The 15986-nt window shown below is 37.6% G+C and overlaps 1 protein-coding gene across 2 annotated transcripts; it reads right to left on the bottom strand.

Annotated features, from left to right (window-relative positions):
- Positions 1 to 137: 137 nt before the first annotated feature.
- Positions 138 to 8501, bottom strand: plp1a (proteolipid protein 1a). Of its 2 annotated transcripts, none has more exons than XM_077732187.1 (7): positions 8028 to 8501; positions 5591 to 5777; positions 4896 to 5052; positions 4404 to 4572; positions 3568 to 3641; positions 2800 to 2865; positions 138 to 732 (listed from the first exon to the last, which is right to left on the bottom strand). In XM_077732187.1, the coding sequence occupies exons 1-7, from the start codon at positions 8029 to 8031 to the stop codon at positions 628 to 630; spliced, it is 762 nt and encodes a 253-aa protein (XP_077588313.1). In that variant the 5' UTR covers positions 8032 to 8501; the 3' UTR covers positions 138 to 627. The 2 variants fall into 2 exon arrangements, with proteins under 2 accessions (XP_077588313.1, XP_077588314.1); XM_077732188.1 differs by having other exon boundaries at positions 138 to 2453; positions 8028 to 8498.
- Between the last annotated feature and the right edge of the window lie 7485 nt (positions 8502 to 15986).

Below are 15986 nucleotides of genomic sequence, written 5' to 3'. Positions count from 1 at the left end.
GAAAAGCTTAATATTTAAAGCAACAACCTTCTCTGTCAAAATGATGCATTGGAAGACTGTACTGTGCGTGAGATTACAAAACAGAACAGTTACAAATACTGTCTCTAGAAAAGAGATGGACATTTGATTAAATAGGATTCTTGCAGTGCATCATAGCATTTTTATTCTCCCCTCCCTAAAAAGAATGTCAAAACATAATGCATTCCTCTCAATTCATACAGTGAAAAAAATGGAATTAAGTCTAGTCAGTGAACATAAGAATCAAATGGCTTTAGCTGACTTATAACCAGGGTCACAATGCTCGCTATGTAAATTGAAAAAATGGAAAACAGCCATTTTCAAATGAAAACAACCATTTCTCATGAAAAATAGACATTTTCTCATGAAAAATTGCCATTTTCTCATGGAAAATTGCTATTATCTCATGACAAATTGCCATTTTCTCATGACAAAATGCCATTTTCTCATGAAAAAATGCCATTTTCTCATGACAAATTGCCATTTTCTCATGAAAAATTGCCATTTTCGCATGGAAAATTGCCATTTGCTCATGAAAAAATAATATAATGAAAGAAATTAAATATTTCAATAGTAATCCATTACAAACTGGGATTTTGGTAGGAACTGTCAGAAATTTGCAGGGTAGGGGGATTGAAGTAGCATCCCATGCAGGTCGCAGCCGCTTTTCTTGAATCGGCCCCTCAGGTTCATTGCCAACTGCAAAGAGTGCACCTGAGGACAAAAAGGAGGAGAGAATACAAAACGCCCAACGAAAGCGACACCCCGTCACGTAGCCAAGGATGGAGTGTTTCCAAGGAGTAAATAAATCTTTCAGGCGCTCTGCACAAAAACTAAAATGTTTTTTTTCCATTTTTTTTTTTTACAGAAAAACAAACAGCCAGCTCTCACTTAACAAATGAGACACTATCAGCAAAATAAGGCTTCCACCAAAAAAGGAAAAACTACATTGCTAGTTTAAAAAAAAAAGGTTTAACATTAATACCGCTTAGTGGGTTAAAGGATGTTATACAATAACTACGACAAAATTCCTTAAGAATAAAAAACAGGAAAATTCAAAGTACCTCAGTTGTGAAATAGATGGAGTTAAATTCAGACGTTATAAACTGTTTTGCAAAATTTTAGTCTGCCATATGTGATTGCCCAGTTTATACAATGGAAGAGCTACAAATTTGCTTACAAATCAAACAAGAAAATGTTTTATTTACTGTTAACTCATTCATTGCAAGCCCAGACTTATTTATAGTATCCATTGGGTATGTTTTATGCCAATTATCAAAACAAAATTTATACTTAAAGTAAATTGAGTGTCAAACTTCCATCAATATATGGCAATGAGTTAAAATAGCTCATTTTTTTGACTTCATAGTTGACAATTGTAAAGAAATATTTGGGTGATTTTGAATTTCTAGAGTGCAGCAAGATTCTTGAACTTGATCTTCTACTTTGTTTGCAAGTTTTTTTCATGTGATTCATAAAGATTGATCAAATGTAATTGTATTTTTTTAAATTACTTGTTAACTTGTATTATTAAATGCATCCAATGATTGGAAGGTAGGTTTGTTTCATCCATGTGACCAAAACTAACTTTTTAATCTAGTAAGGTTACATCATCAGTACTTGCAGCATCTCCCAAGTATGAGAAAACATTTGAGAGCATACTCCATCAAACTGAACAAGAATGTCCTTTGTTACAAGAAAGAAAACAACAAAACCATTTGAAATTCCTTTCGCCAACTCCCTCACAATCCATTATTTTTCATTGTTCAAGAGGAGGTGGAGGTCACACTAGCTGACCCCCTTTGGAGCTTTAACCAAGTCAGAAAAAAATCTTCCCCTTGACATCTAACCCCCATACTGAAGACGTGTCTTGCAGCTGGCCCCCCAAACTGCCTTCTCATTGGCCACTTGAACAATTTAAAAAAAAAATCTGACTACATTATTAAGCCTGCTCGTCAGCTCGTGAGAAAAGTCCATAGGTCATCTACAAGACTACAAAATACGTGCTTGTCTGTCACTATGGCAACCAGATGTGACGTCGACTACCCACATACCACATTGTCCACTACACATGTTACAAAGTGGCCATTATTTACTTCAACATTATTTTTTTTGCTCCCTTTAGGAAAGAAAATGTTTAGACACTCACCTCCAGCAAGTAAAAAATTAAAAAAAACTCATAGTTTGTAGCAATGGAATAAAACTACTAACCATGACCCTCATAGAAAAGTAAACAAAAAAAGCTAACACCCAAAAGTTGTGTACACAAACAAAAATTGAAGGGAAAAAAATGCCTGCAGTCCCTTTTAAATCCACCAGGCGCTGGCGAGCGTGAAGCCAGGAAGTGGGTGAGCCTAACAGCGTGCACCTATGCCCTTTCTGCCCAGATAGCGTAGCACCGCAAAGTTATAGGTGGTCGACACCGTATAGGTCAACTGGAGGGAAAAAAAACAGCAGACGGGAGGGGCTCATTAGAAGAGAAGAAAAACAAAGACATGATTAACTGCTAATGACATTAATTTCATCCCACCCGTGTAATAGGCTCTGTAATGGGCCATGGGAGTATAATGGCCTCGCCATTTGGCCGGCTGGGAAACCAGCAGACATTACAGAGCTATGATGACGTGAGCGTCAGCTGAGGATGGCAAACAGAGAGCGATAGTCCTAAAAGTCATCAGTCATGCAAGCTCCAGAGGCCTCGTCGCCCCCGCGTGCGGCGTTGCCAGTCACGTGAGCAGTAAATACCGCTAAAATGAGCCCAATGGATGGATAATAACTCACCAGAGCCATCAGAGTCATCCCCGCGCCGGCAAAGGCGGCGATGTAGAGGTCGTAGGTCATCCGGTACTGATAGGAAAAGATTTGTATTATTGTCTACATGTGCAATTTAAAAAAAAAAGTCCGATAATTGATCTTTTAAGGTTTTAAGTAGGCATTTATTGACTTTTTACAACCTTGGGTGCTATTTCACCAAGTTTGTATTACAGTTTTATGTCGAAAATGCCCCAAAAAAACTCCCACTTCTGTAGAGTATTCCAGTCAGGAGGGCTTAAACTTCCTAAAATAACTTCAGTACCTCTTTAAATGAATATGCCAATTATTTTAACAGTTTCCAAGTAAATTAGATTAGTTTGAAGATAACAGGCATAGGCTGAGTACAATTAAGGACTGAATCTCTGACTTACAGCAACAAACACGTGTCTTTCTCACCTACCAACATTTTTTTTCAGCACCGCCGACAAAAAAAGGTCTGGCAAGGTCTCCTAGAACTCTTGTTTTTTGGCCTTGCCACAATACGAAGACACACTTTGGTTTCTTGCCACCCTCGCGCAAGTGTAGCTTCCCCAATTACTTCACCATCAAGCTGTGCCGCCAAGTTGCAGCCCCCCAACTTCCCAAATACAACATCTTGTGCATGTATAAAATGCATTTCATGTTATTTGAGCTTTGACAAACAGCTGGTGAGCCTCACCAACAGTGGCCTCTTATAGGAGGCCAATTTGTATGAATTTCAGTACCATGGACAGCGCCACTTCTAACCTGTCTTACCTCTCTAGTCTTGCAAACGCTGGACAGCGTTATTCCACAAGCTTTTCCCGGCACGGCGTTCCAAGGCAGCAATCCTGTTGACGTCAAGTCGCTTGAATTAAGTTAGTTGCATTCGTCGCGTCAACATAATTTGAAATTGCAGCGCTCGATATTTGTGTACAAACTGTAAAATATCCAGAAACAACACGGGCTATGGTCCAAAGCTTATTGACATCTGAATATAACAATGACAAAAAATGAAGAGGATAACACATTGCTTTTTAGCAGCTGCTGTAAATTTAGGCCGTTATTTTTACTTTCTGTTTATTACTCAGCATCAGGGGACTTGGCTAAACTGTTTCGTTTTAAAAAGGGGACTCTTCAGGGAAAAGAAATCTCATGCTAAGGTTTTCATTAGTCCAGTCAGAGAGAAAAAAAAGCTTAAAAAACTATAATAAAAAAAGGAAGGGTAGTCACCCATTTTTTCATTGTTTATAGAGAACAGGCAAAATAAATGGCCATTTAAAAACACATAGGAAAAAACTAATAATTATACTTCCAAAAAGCAGTAAAATGATCAGATATTTTTCTTAAACAAATATAAAATAGGATTAAATTGATACAAACTAGATATAATGTTAACTCCACCATATGCGCTTTTGATGGAATGCACTGCATTTACATGCCACCATCTTTTTTTTTAGCAGGAGTAACTCAATAATCAAAATTAAATCTAAATAAAGTGACTAAATAACTTATTGACTGCACATTACTACGTTAATTGTCTGCATCTCCCTTGCCATTCAATAAAAAACATGATCAGAAAGACTGAGATAATACTACAAAGTGACTTTTACCATACTGCCGCGCATCCACACACAGCTGGTTAATGCTTGCCGGCGTCTCCGTCAGGACGTCGATGGTATGGCAGGTAGCCGCCATGTTGTAGAAGAAATAAACAGGTAGAGTGGACAAGGCGAATACCAGCAGCCACAGTAGAGACAGCACGTACGTCACCACTATAAACTAAGAGAGAAAGCAGAATGACCGTCATTTGCCTGGGAGCCTTCCAAGTGCGCTTTTATGTGCCTCGTTTAGCGGCCGCATTAACCTCTTCTCTGATTACCTTCACTTAATATGTCTCGTGTCTCCCCACGCCTTTTTTTTTCCTAGGCAATCACTCACACATGCTTTGTAGTCTCATCTTCCCCAAAGGGCTTTTAACAGGCCTTTAGATTTCCAGCTTGGGCACCCGGCGGGACTGATGTGTATTAAGCCACATCCAATCTCCCCAATCCCCATTACTCGTAACCACTGCAGGGCCCGGACCCCCCCTCTCGCTCTCTCACCGTGGAACTCAGGCAGCGGCCACACGTGGTGCTCCGGAACTCCCCAAAGGTTTGCTTCGCAACACTGGTGGTGTAAAAGCCTTCAGCCAGCAGCATGATGCAGTACAGGAAGAAAAAAGAGGCCAGACCGTAGATGACGTACTGGAAATATTCAATGCTGAGAAGGAGGAAGAAGAGAGCTCTGGTTAGATGTGGTAATTCAAAACTAAAGGAAATGTACATTGGTATGGCTACAATTTGTGCCCCAGTTATAAAATTGTCTGCTGATAGCTTGGATGGGCAAGGAAAATAGACATAACAAATTGGGTCTACTCTATATTTTTCTTAGACAATCAGGGGTGCTGAATTCAGTGTTTCCAAACTGTTTTATAGCTGCAGCACAGTTTTATGCTTGCAAAATTGTCATGGCAGGCCTTATTTCAAACTTTGTCATTTATAGTTACCATATAAAGTCATTCTCGTCAAAGGGATCTAAGAAACTCCCAAAAGTATTTCAATATATAGATTTTCACGCTGACCTTAAGTCCTTTATAACAATTAATCTACTTAACTTCTTAGCAGATCAATTTGGCGGCACATCTGACCATTGTAGTGGTTGGGAAACACTGTCTTAATCCACTTGTTTAAGTACTATACATAATTTTCCATTCTCTACCAATCAAATCCCCATCCCCTGTGTTGAATGTACCACATACACGTAAGCAAGTGTATCATAATCCTCCATGCTCCTGGCAAAGTACGTCTCAATGAGTCTTTCAGATTCCGTGAGCGCCTGGTGACCACATCCACAGAAGAGCGCCACGCCAGAGAAGCATAGCAGCGTGGCAACCAGAGAGCAATAGGGTATCCCACCCAGGCATCGAACACAGCATTCATAGCAACCTGCAACCAACCAGAAAATGGGAGAACGTTATTGGACATAGCAGTATACAAGATATTCAAGACCAGCAATAAGGTATGTCTACTGTATATACACAATGTTTACTGTCAAAAAAATCATCTTATAATGGTTATAATAGTGCAAAAGTTGTGCTCACTTTTGATTGGCAGCACAAAAATTGTCATACTTGGGGAGAACAGTTTAACAAAAATGAAGTATGTTATTTAAGATGTCTGGTATTAATAATAACAATAATATATTGAAACTTAGTTTTTTAAAACTTATTTTCTGGCTCAAAAGAAACTAAACCTAATGTATATATTTATATACTAATTTTCACACCATTAATTGACTAGTATTGGGATAGCGAACAAGTAAAAAATAAATAATCATCATAATACATTAACTTTTGGTATTTGTCTCATAATCTGAGCAAATAGGTGCTCTATTCCATCTAACATGCTCCCAAAATTAAAAAAATATATTCTTTTAAACCAAAAATACTATCATTCTAAATATCACATTGCTTTATTTTGCATATGGGTGCTTTTTAAAACCCAGCTGCTTTCTTTCCCTCATTGTAAAGCTCCAAATTCCCATAGTCACATCTTGTCTGAATGGTTGCAGCGGTCAAAACCATGCGTCTGATACGACCTCAGCTCACGCCCTGACTCCATTCACAAGGCGTCATGGCGACTGTGAGAAAAAGGGGGAGGCCGGCGAAGAGAGATGCCGCTTTTGTGACCATAAAGACAACAACGGTCTTTGTCTCGCGACGTGGTGGGGGCACAAGGGCCTTCAATGTCCCCTAAACAAAAGCCAGAGGCACCTCTATACTTGGGCCACGTCCGCACAAACATTCATTGACTTCCTTCAGAGGAGAAAGTGCGATAGTGGCCGCCAGTCATGTGGCTACAAAAAAGCCTACAATACAACACTGTGAATCCATGCCAAAGAAAAACTAGAAGCAAGCATATACACACGGGATGACAGACTGTGGTTGGTACCATTGCAATTCTTGCCAAGCATGTAAAGTACATAACAAGGACATTGCTGTCTTGGCCAAATGTGTATCATGCACCAATGTTTTTTGTCCTACTTTTTTGGAGAAAAAAAGGACAGCTTATAGGGTAGAAAAACACTTGAAATTGTCTATATTAGGCTAGAAGAGAAGGTGGCAGAAAAATAACAGCCAACCATCCATTAAATGTTTCTGTTACATGGCCACATGCCAGCGTGAGCTGCTATTGGGTGAGAGCCTGAACAAGTTGCAAAGCAAATCACAGCCAGGGAATGAAAGCGAGCGACAGCGTTCGCAGTTATTTCACACTTTTTCATGGACAAAAACACCATGCACACACACACCTACAGCAGGTGAGAGTATCAAAACACCACTTGGTACATATACAAACAGAGCAGACAGGGAACATTGGGTGCACGTGCACAAACTAGAATATGACAACTATTGAGTCAATGGCTGCCATTGACGGCAAGAGATGTTCGGTTAATTTTGATTGGTTGAGGCTGGCAGTGAATACTTAAAAACTGCTCTCAATGTTAGCATTTGAGCTATGTGATGTCACAAGGGAAAATTACATAGATCAAATTGACAGTGCAATAAAACAGATTATTCTTTTCTACTTTTCTTGACAAAGTATATTTTCTAACCCTTCGTATTCATTTAATTTTTGGCTTTTTCATGACTTTTCTTTAATTAGCTTTTTTCTTGTCATTCTTTTTAATTATTACTTTGTAAATTGTTATTTATATCAGCCCAACAAAAATAGTTTCTTCAATTCATTGTATTTAAAGGATTTTTTTATGACTATTACCATAGGAAAAGTTTGGGTAACACTAATTTAGAGGTCAAAGGGGGCACAACAATATATTAGGCCTTATGTGGCTATAAATAATATATTATTTTGTTTAGGCACTAGAAGATAATATTTATACATATAGTACTTTACAAAAAAATAACACAACTCTTGCTATAAATTGCACAAACATTCCTAAATAGGTGCACAATGACCACACTATGGCAATCAACCAATTAGTGACGTCACACGGGCATTGCATACTTGCAAACATATGTGAAATATATATATAGTTGAACAATTTAGCATAAAAAGTTTAAACATGGCAAGTTCCTCAAAGTGGGCTTTAACATATTTATGGTACAAAACAATCCCAAGCAAATCACAGAGTGTTAAAAATGATTCATAAGTAAAAAGTAGGAATTTTGGACATCTCACCCATGTCTGCCTTGATGCGTTGAGGACGTGATGTCTTGTGTCCTACTCTGCAGCTGCTCTGGTGCAATTATGCGTCAACTGGGCCCCCGTGTTATCAATCCAGCCCCCCCAAACAATGGACAGAGCCATTGGCGATTGCTACAACAATCTTAAAGCAACAATGTCGCCTTTCAATCCGTTCCAGAGGCGGGGGAAGATAATGAAGAGGCCAAGTTTGTCACAGACTCCGTTGTTATTTTTCGCCAAAGCCTATTGTACGCATCCAACATTTTTTAATATCTTGCACTCATTCAAAATTTAGGGTCAGTGTCATTTAGAGATTAATGGATTATTGATTGGCTGGATTAATATTTGGTTAAAAACTCAGGGAATTTTTAATGCCATGAAATTATTAGGCCCGAAATATGCGTCTCAGCAAAAATTAATGCTGTTAAAAACAAAAAACAATTAGATTGTTTGTCCAGGGATTAAAGTTAGTTATAGAGATAAATTTTTGGGTTAAGGGTTAATTTTAAAAAAGTAAAAAATTCTGTATCTGAACAACAGGTTTCAAAAGTAATTTTTATTAATATTAATCACAAATATATATATATATATATATATATATATATATATATATATATATATATATATATATATATATATATATATATATATATATATATATATATATATTTTTGATACATTTATGAAATGTCAACTAGCTCTCTGTTTCGACTGATCCTGGTCTTTTTTTTAACTGATCTTGGTCTCTTTTTTAAACTGATCCAATACAGGGAGCTCAACCAATGAGGTTTCTGCAAATTTGACAAGCACCTGGCTCCAATCTACCGATTTCACCTGTAGGATACAACGTGTATCATACAAAAAAAAGTACATCCTGTACTGTTTACAACACTAGGTAAGATTCTATTTACATAAATACAATCTGTATGCAATGCAGACCAAATTCGTCAGTATAACATTTTTAGGTTTGGACTTAGAATCTAGGCTCTAGCCTTGCTGTGAAGGGATTTTCATGTCCTGAAACCTGGAAAATAAAAAAGCTAGTATACATATAAACATGCAAAGTTCTCATAGGAATGCCAAGAGCTGGTGGGAATGACTGCCCTATGTGCTTCTGCCCAAAATAATTATTTTCCTGAAATTGACATTGACCATTGCGACTCAGTCGGCATTCGGCCAGACAGCAGGGATTTCAACATAGTTTGCTGTTGGTGAATACTTGTTTTTTTTCCCATATCTGCATAATACAAAGTAAACTGGAGCTGAATAAATATACATCACATTGGCGCACTTTCAGGGAAAAAGTCATAAAAATGGATGCCACTGTAAGCAATAGATGGGATTTTATTTTTTAGGGTAACTGTTGTAAACCACATTGATTTTTTTTTATAGGAAAATATAACAAAGTTTTGACATCTTGTGCTTAGTTACCCTTTGAAAATGGCATTTATTTGCAAAAATGTTGCTTCCGACAATCATGAATATTCAACTTGCTAAAGCACATGTGTCAAAGTAGCGGCCCGGGGGCCAAAACTGGCCCGCCACATCATTTTGTGTGGCCCAGGAAAGTAAATCATGAGTGCCGACTTTCTGTTTTAGGATCAAATTAAAATGAAGTGTATATATGTATATTAAATGTCCTTATATTTCACCTTTTAAATCAATAATTATATTTTTTAATCCACTTTTCTGTGTTTTTAGTTAAAAAATAATGTTGTAAAATCTAAATATATATTAAAAAAAACCTAAAATAAACGCGAACCAACCCTAGTCTGACATCCTTGCTAAAGTTATGATTCAAAATACATTTGATTATGAAAATGAATCACGAAAACAACAGAAATAATCTCAACGGCAATGTACTTTCTCCAAAAACTTGAACTCTTGGGTATATTTTGTCCCTGCACACCATCCAGAATTGGATCATTTCAAAGAAGTCGCGTATAAATGACAAAATACACTAAAGCCTAAAGTGAAAAAGTGCACAAAAAGTGATGCATATTCTTGAACCTGGGTACCAAGTTGGCGTCTTTACTCTAGGCAGCCTCAACAGTCGTCAGGAAACAGACTAGCACCTTTTCCAACAAACTATCACAGTATTTTGCATGCCAGAAATAATCCACTGAGTGTTTTGGGTAAAAGCCAAAACCCGATCTCCACGTGTGCTCAGAGTATCACGATTCCCCTTGAAAAAAAACCCAACGTGCTTCATCTTGAGTGTGTACTTTGGGAACGGGGCCTGATCTCAGGCGAGCCTCGTGAAGAGGAGCAGCGAATGTGCTCTTATACAGCTCAACTACAAGAAAAAAATCATTAAAAATAAGAAACTAAAAGTACAATCAGTCTGCTTTATCACTACCACTAGATGGCAGCTTTCCTCTGCCAGAACTACTCCCAAGTCTCCTTCATTAACAATAATGAAGTCTCATAAAAAATGTTAGCTATTATATTCATTTTCTTTCAAAACGTGCATTAATTTAAGAGCCACGTGAGTATATTTTAACTGGATCTATAGTATTACAAAAGGGGAATATGAGATTTTGTCACCAGGGGTTTTATTTCTTCTCTAAATTAATGGACTTAGCCTCATAGTACAGTCGCATTAGATCATTTATTTTGGCGCTACACAATCCTTAGAGACACTGTTATGTTATACATGGCTTCTTCTTCTCTAACTAGGTTGTTACATCATGTATGACTACCCTGATTTGGGAACTCTACCCCCATGAGTGGAAATTTATTAATGTCTTAAGAAGGTGGAATTGGTTTGTTAGTTAGTAGGATTGTGGAAAAACTATGCCACGGATTACTACGAAAATGCAAAGAGGATATAAAAAGGGAACACTCCACTATATAGGTTAGGATACACTATAGTGGATATCTATTAAAAAGCTAGTATTAATTTAAATCCTGACCACAGAGTATGTGTTGTGGTAGTTAGTAATAAAATTATTTTGATATTGAAAACACTGATTTTTGGCAATGCAATAGTAGTCAAAAAATTAAGATGTGATACCATATTTGTTAAAAAAACAAAAAAGAATAAATCAGTCAAATTCCCTTAGCAAAATTGTGCACTTGCTTAGTTGAATGCAGTTTCCTTTTTTAGTTAAAAAACAAATCCTTTATTATTTTTAAAAAAATGTATTATTCCTCACTACTCAAGGCTTTTAAATGTGTATTACATTTTTTTTAATTTATTATTATCTATATCATTGACAATTTCCTCATAATAGATCCTTCACTTTATTTTGTATTTACGGCCAATTACAAATGACATCAATACGTATAAGTATGCCAAATGGCCCCCAAAATCTTTTCCCACGGTCCACAATTGGCCCCCGGGCCGCAACTTGAAACCCCTGGCCTTTACCATCTAAGAAAAAAAAATCATGCATTAAATGGCTTAAGCCAAAAAGATGAATCTTGCTTTTAATCAGACCATAACAAAATATGTCTAATGCATGCAAATGTCAAGCCCACAACTCTTTAAATCACTACGCTAACATACCGTCTCATAAATACCATTCGGAAGAAGGCAACAAAAGAAAAAAAATATCCCCCAGTTTCTCTAAAGGCACCCCCCCCCCAGGCAGTTAGTAAAGTCTAGTATTGACTCTGGCACACACACTGAAGTCAATCTTCATGCTACTTTATGGAGTGTTCCTGAGGAGACAACACCTCACCTTTCTTTTTTACTTTGGCACCTAAGATTTTTCTTTTTTGGGTAGTATATATGGATAGTGTTTGTTAGTGCTTAAAAAGTAAAGCAGAAGGAGAAAAAAAAAGAGAGTCCCCTTGTTATGTAATTTGCCAACTTGCAAACACATTACTCAGTTTGATACATTCCATGTCAGGGCTTCCAAATGCGATGATTTCTTTGAGCACAGTATGGTTTCTTGTTGAAAAACAATGATCCTGTCGGGTTGCAGACAAATATAGTTTTGGTTGTGATTCAACTCTGGGTGTGAAATACTTGGATTGTACTTTTTCTGGACCTCCCTTGTCTTTTGCTACATACATACAGAAACATTATACGTCCTTTATTTTTCTGAAGGCGCTTCAAAAGGACTTTAATTCAATTCTTATAAGACATCGTATTTAAATATATTAGTTATTCATTATATGATATTCCCTTTAGCACAGCTCCATCTAGTTAATGAATAACAAAATTCCCTACTACTACTACTTCTACTACTACTACTACTACTACTACTACTACTACTTCTACTACTACTACTCCTACTACTACTACTACTACTTCTACTACTACTACTACTACTACTACTACTCCTACTCCTACTACTACTACTACTACTTCTACTCCTACTACTCCTACTACTTCTACTTCTACTACTACTTCTACTCCTACTACTCCTACTACTTCTACTTCTACTACTACTTCTACTACTACTACTTCTACTACTTCTACTACTTCTACTACTTCTACCACTACTTCTACTACTACTACTCCTACTACTACTACTTCTACTACTACTACTACTACTACTACTACTACTACTACTACTACTACTACTACTACTACTTATACTACTACTACTACTACTACTTCTACTACTTCTACTACTTATACTACTACTACTACTACTTCTACTACTTATACTACTACTACTACTACTACTACTACTACTACCACCACTACTACTACCACATCTACTACTACTACCACATCTACTATTACTAGTACTACCACCACATCTACTATTACTAGTACTACCACCACTACTACTACTACCACTACTACTACCACTACCACTACTACTACTACTACAGCCCCATCTAGTTCATAAATAACACAATTCCCTACTACTACTATTACTGTATTTTACTGCATTCCCGTTAGCTATTCATTGAAAGGTGCACCTTATAGACTCACTTCTGTGTGCCTTTATAGTGTGGAAAATGCGGAACTTTACTCGCCAACATGATAAGAGATTTGCTTCAGACACAGGTCCAATCGTATCAGCAGTCCATTACCTAGTTTGACTTTTCTGTCCATGGGGTCACTTGGAATGCAATCCCGTTAGCTGATGACTATATCAGGAATATTTTCGGGATACGATGCAGCATGGTGACTGCAGTGAATCAGTTATGCTTTAAATCTTTCTCTTTTTTTCTAAGCACTCAGCTATTCTCCGAGCTACTCTCTGCAAAAGATAGAAAAGCATTGGACTGTAGTGAGGAGTACAAAAGCTTGTCCCTATAGTGTACCCTCCAAGGTACTCCTTTTGTGGTACCCTGTGCGCTTGACACTTTTACTGCATTTTGGGTCCTGTAAAATTATTCACGCTGTTAGCCCAGAATTCAATAATTAGACCAGTGGGGTACATTACTGTAGGATATACCATGTGTTGAGCTAGGCATCCAAGACCTTCAACTAAAAGCCCAGATTAGTAATTAACCTTCTTCAGGGTCCCAAATTCACCATAAAAAATATTTTCTATTGCTTTTACTGCTCGGATAGTAATCTTTGTGTTTGGCCTGTCATGATAAGAAACACACAAATTCACTATGAACGTGATTTGAAAAACAATGGGAACTCAGGAAGAAAAAAAAACATAACTGACTCATCGTTAAATTACATATTATGTTTTTCCCCTGTCTGTTTCAGCACTTATGATACATATTTTTTCCTAGATAAAAGATTTGCTTGGTTATATTAGGGTTTGTAAACACTTTTTCCCACCCTCGGTTTCACGTCTTACAAATCGTAGCTGTCAGTGAAGCTCACAATTTAATTAATTTCTGTACTCATGCTCACAAGGATTGCGGGGGTGCTAAAGCCTATCCTAGCCAACTTTGGGAAGTAGGCGGGGGACACTCTAAATTGGTTGCCAGCCAACTGCAGGGCACACTCATACGAAAAACCATTTCGTGTTCAACCAGCTTACCGTGCATGTTTTTGGCATGTGGGAGCACCCAGAAAAAAACCCACGCAAACACGACAAGAACATGCAAACTCCCACCAATTTCACAAATTGCAATCTTACTAAAAAAAACCCAAAACAGTCACCTTTGACAAAGAATGAACTCATATGCAGGCATTTTTTAAAACACCGCCATTGCTCCAATGAAAATTACCCTCTTATTTAGCCATTTAGTAGGCAGAATTGTCCTTATAATCTCATTATCATCAAACCGCCTTTACCTCCTCCTCCAAGCGTTTGAGATTTCAAACAGCTGTCCCCAGTAAGCTAACAGACAGATGCTAGAATCACACCCGGGCACACTCACTGTATCTGACGACCCTTCGAAGCTATTTGGACCAAAAAAAGCCACACATTTCCATCCAGGTAGATACATTGTACAATTGGCTAAAATCCATCCTCAGCTGTCTCATTTACCAGCAGATTAACCCACTCAATGGTACTAAATGGAGCTGTGGTGCTTCCGTCAAAGTCCACAATAAAGCCATAATGCTCCCCTAAATGTTTCCCCACAACAATTACTGAATGAATATGATCGCTTATGACCATGAATGGACTCGAGTGGCTGCACTTGTGCTCTGATGGGATTTAATCTCGATATTGTTTATTAGTTTAGTAGGTAAAATCCTTGTTCCTTGGAGGTATATCCAGTTTTAGGCATGACAGTCTGGCATTTGGAATGATTTGTTGTCCTATCTGGACTTGCACTTGGCACTCAGTCCTAGGACTCCATGACATTGTGTAGAATAATGTATCTATTTTCTTAACTCACTGCTTTAGAATCCAACATCTGTAAAAATCCCTTGAATTTAATCCATCTGTAGATATTCCTGAGTCATAAATGTGCTTGAATCTGGAAAGTGTTAGTGAGCCAACCACAATACTCCATTCCTTTCCATTCCACGTGTACAGAAGTACCTCAACCAGTAAAAGAGAGAAAAATCCAGCTGCTAGGAATGTGTTACGTATATATATTTCTCTCACAGAAATCCTTCCACTCTGTATTTAATTTTTAATCTCTATTTGACATCCTTTTTTGTTTTATTCCAGTTTGACCGCCTCTGGGAATTTCTCAGGTAGTGATAAGGTTTCAACTTCATGCTTCAGTGCGCGGATCTCTTTAAAACCTGACGTTTGTATAATGAAGGAAATGGGGTGTCCTAACTTACAGTCACGCAATTACCCTCGGCAAACTCACTTTGGACTCACATCTTAAATAATTTGTATTTTCTAAAGGTGCGCTTGAAGCGATGAACAATGCACACTGATGAGATGCCACCAGAAGTTGATATTCGTAGGCATTTCTTCTGATTTGACTCTTGACTGACCTTCTGTATTTCAACCCAGTAAAAAAGAGACTCATTCCTCATTACTTCACAAGCTAGCCATGTTCTCCAATAGAAAAGGAAGCTAGAAGAATAGAAGTCGCTCGGTATACCTGCACAGCTCAAAATGTCATTTATTACGGGTAATAATCTCAACCCAGTCATTGCTCATGAAGAAACCTTTTTCATGCATATATTTTCCCACTCTAGATAGTACATTAGATGGGATTTATGTGTCGAATTCAAGTGCGCTCACATGCATTCAGCATCAATTCCATTTATTATCTTAACACCCTTTGGCGGAAGGGTTGGAGTCAATTTCTACTGAGATTGAAAGAAGACAAATGAAGTCATCATTAACTGATGCAAGTCGTGATGAACAGGAGCAGCAATAGTGGAAATACATACTGGTACATTTTTTTGATATCAGGGAGCAGTATTTTTACTACATATTGTGTGGCACAGGTAGAAATGTGTGTATTGTCGTAATGGGAATTGTTGGAAAGTTTACCTAAATTGGTGTGCTCCCACTCGGATCAAAAATAACCATTTGTGATTTCTTACATTCCTGCATAAATTGCTGGGATGATGGGATCTGATTGTCATCTAAGTACCTAGACTAAACAAACAGTGACTGCTTGAGATAACACCCAGTCCTTTTTCCTAGTTTGCATTTGTAT

This window comes from Stigmatopora nigra, chromosome 14 (genome assembly GCF_051989575.1).
Source record: "Stigmatopora nigra isolate UIUO_SnigA chromosome 14, RoL_Snig_1.1, whole genome shotgun sequence".
NCBI classification, from domain to species: Eukaryota; Metazoa; Chordata; class Actinopteri; order Syngnathiformes; family Syngnathidae; genus Stigmatopora; species Stigmatopora nigra.
Note: the sequence above shows the minus strand (reverse complement) of the source record. Positions and strands in the feature narration are given on the sequence as shown.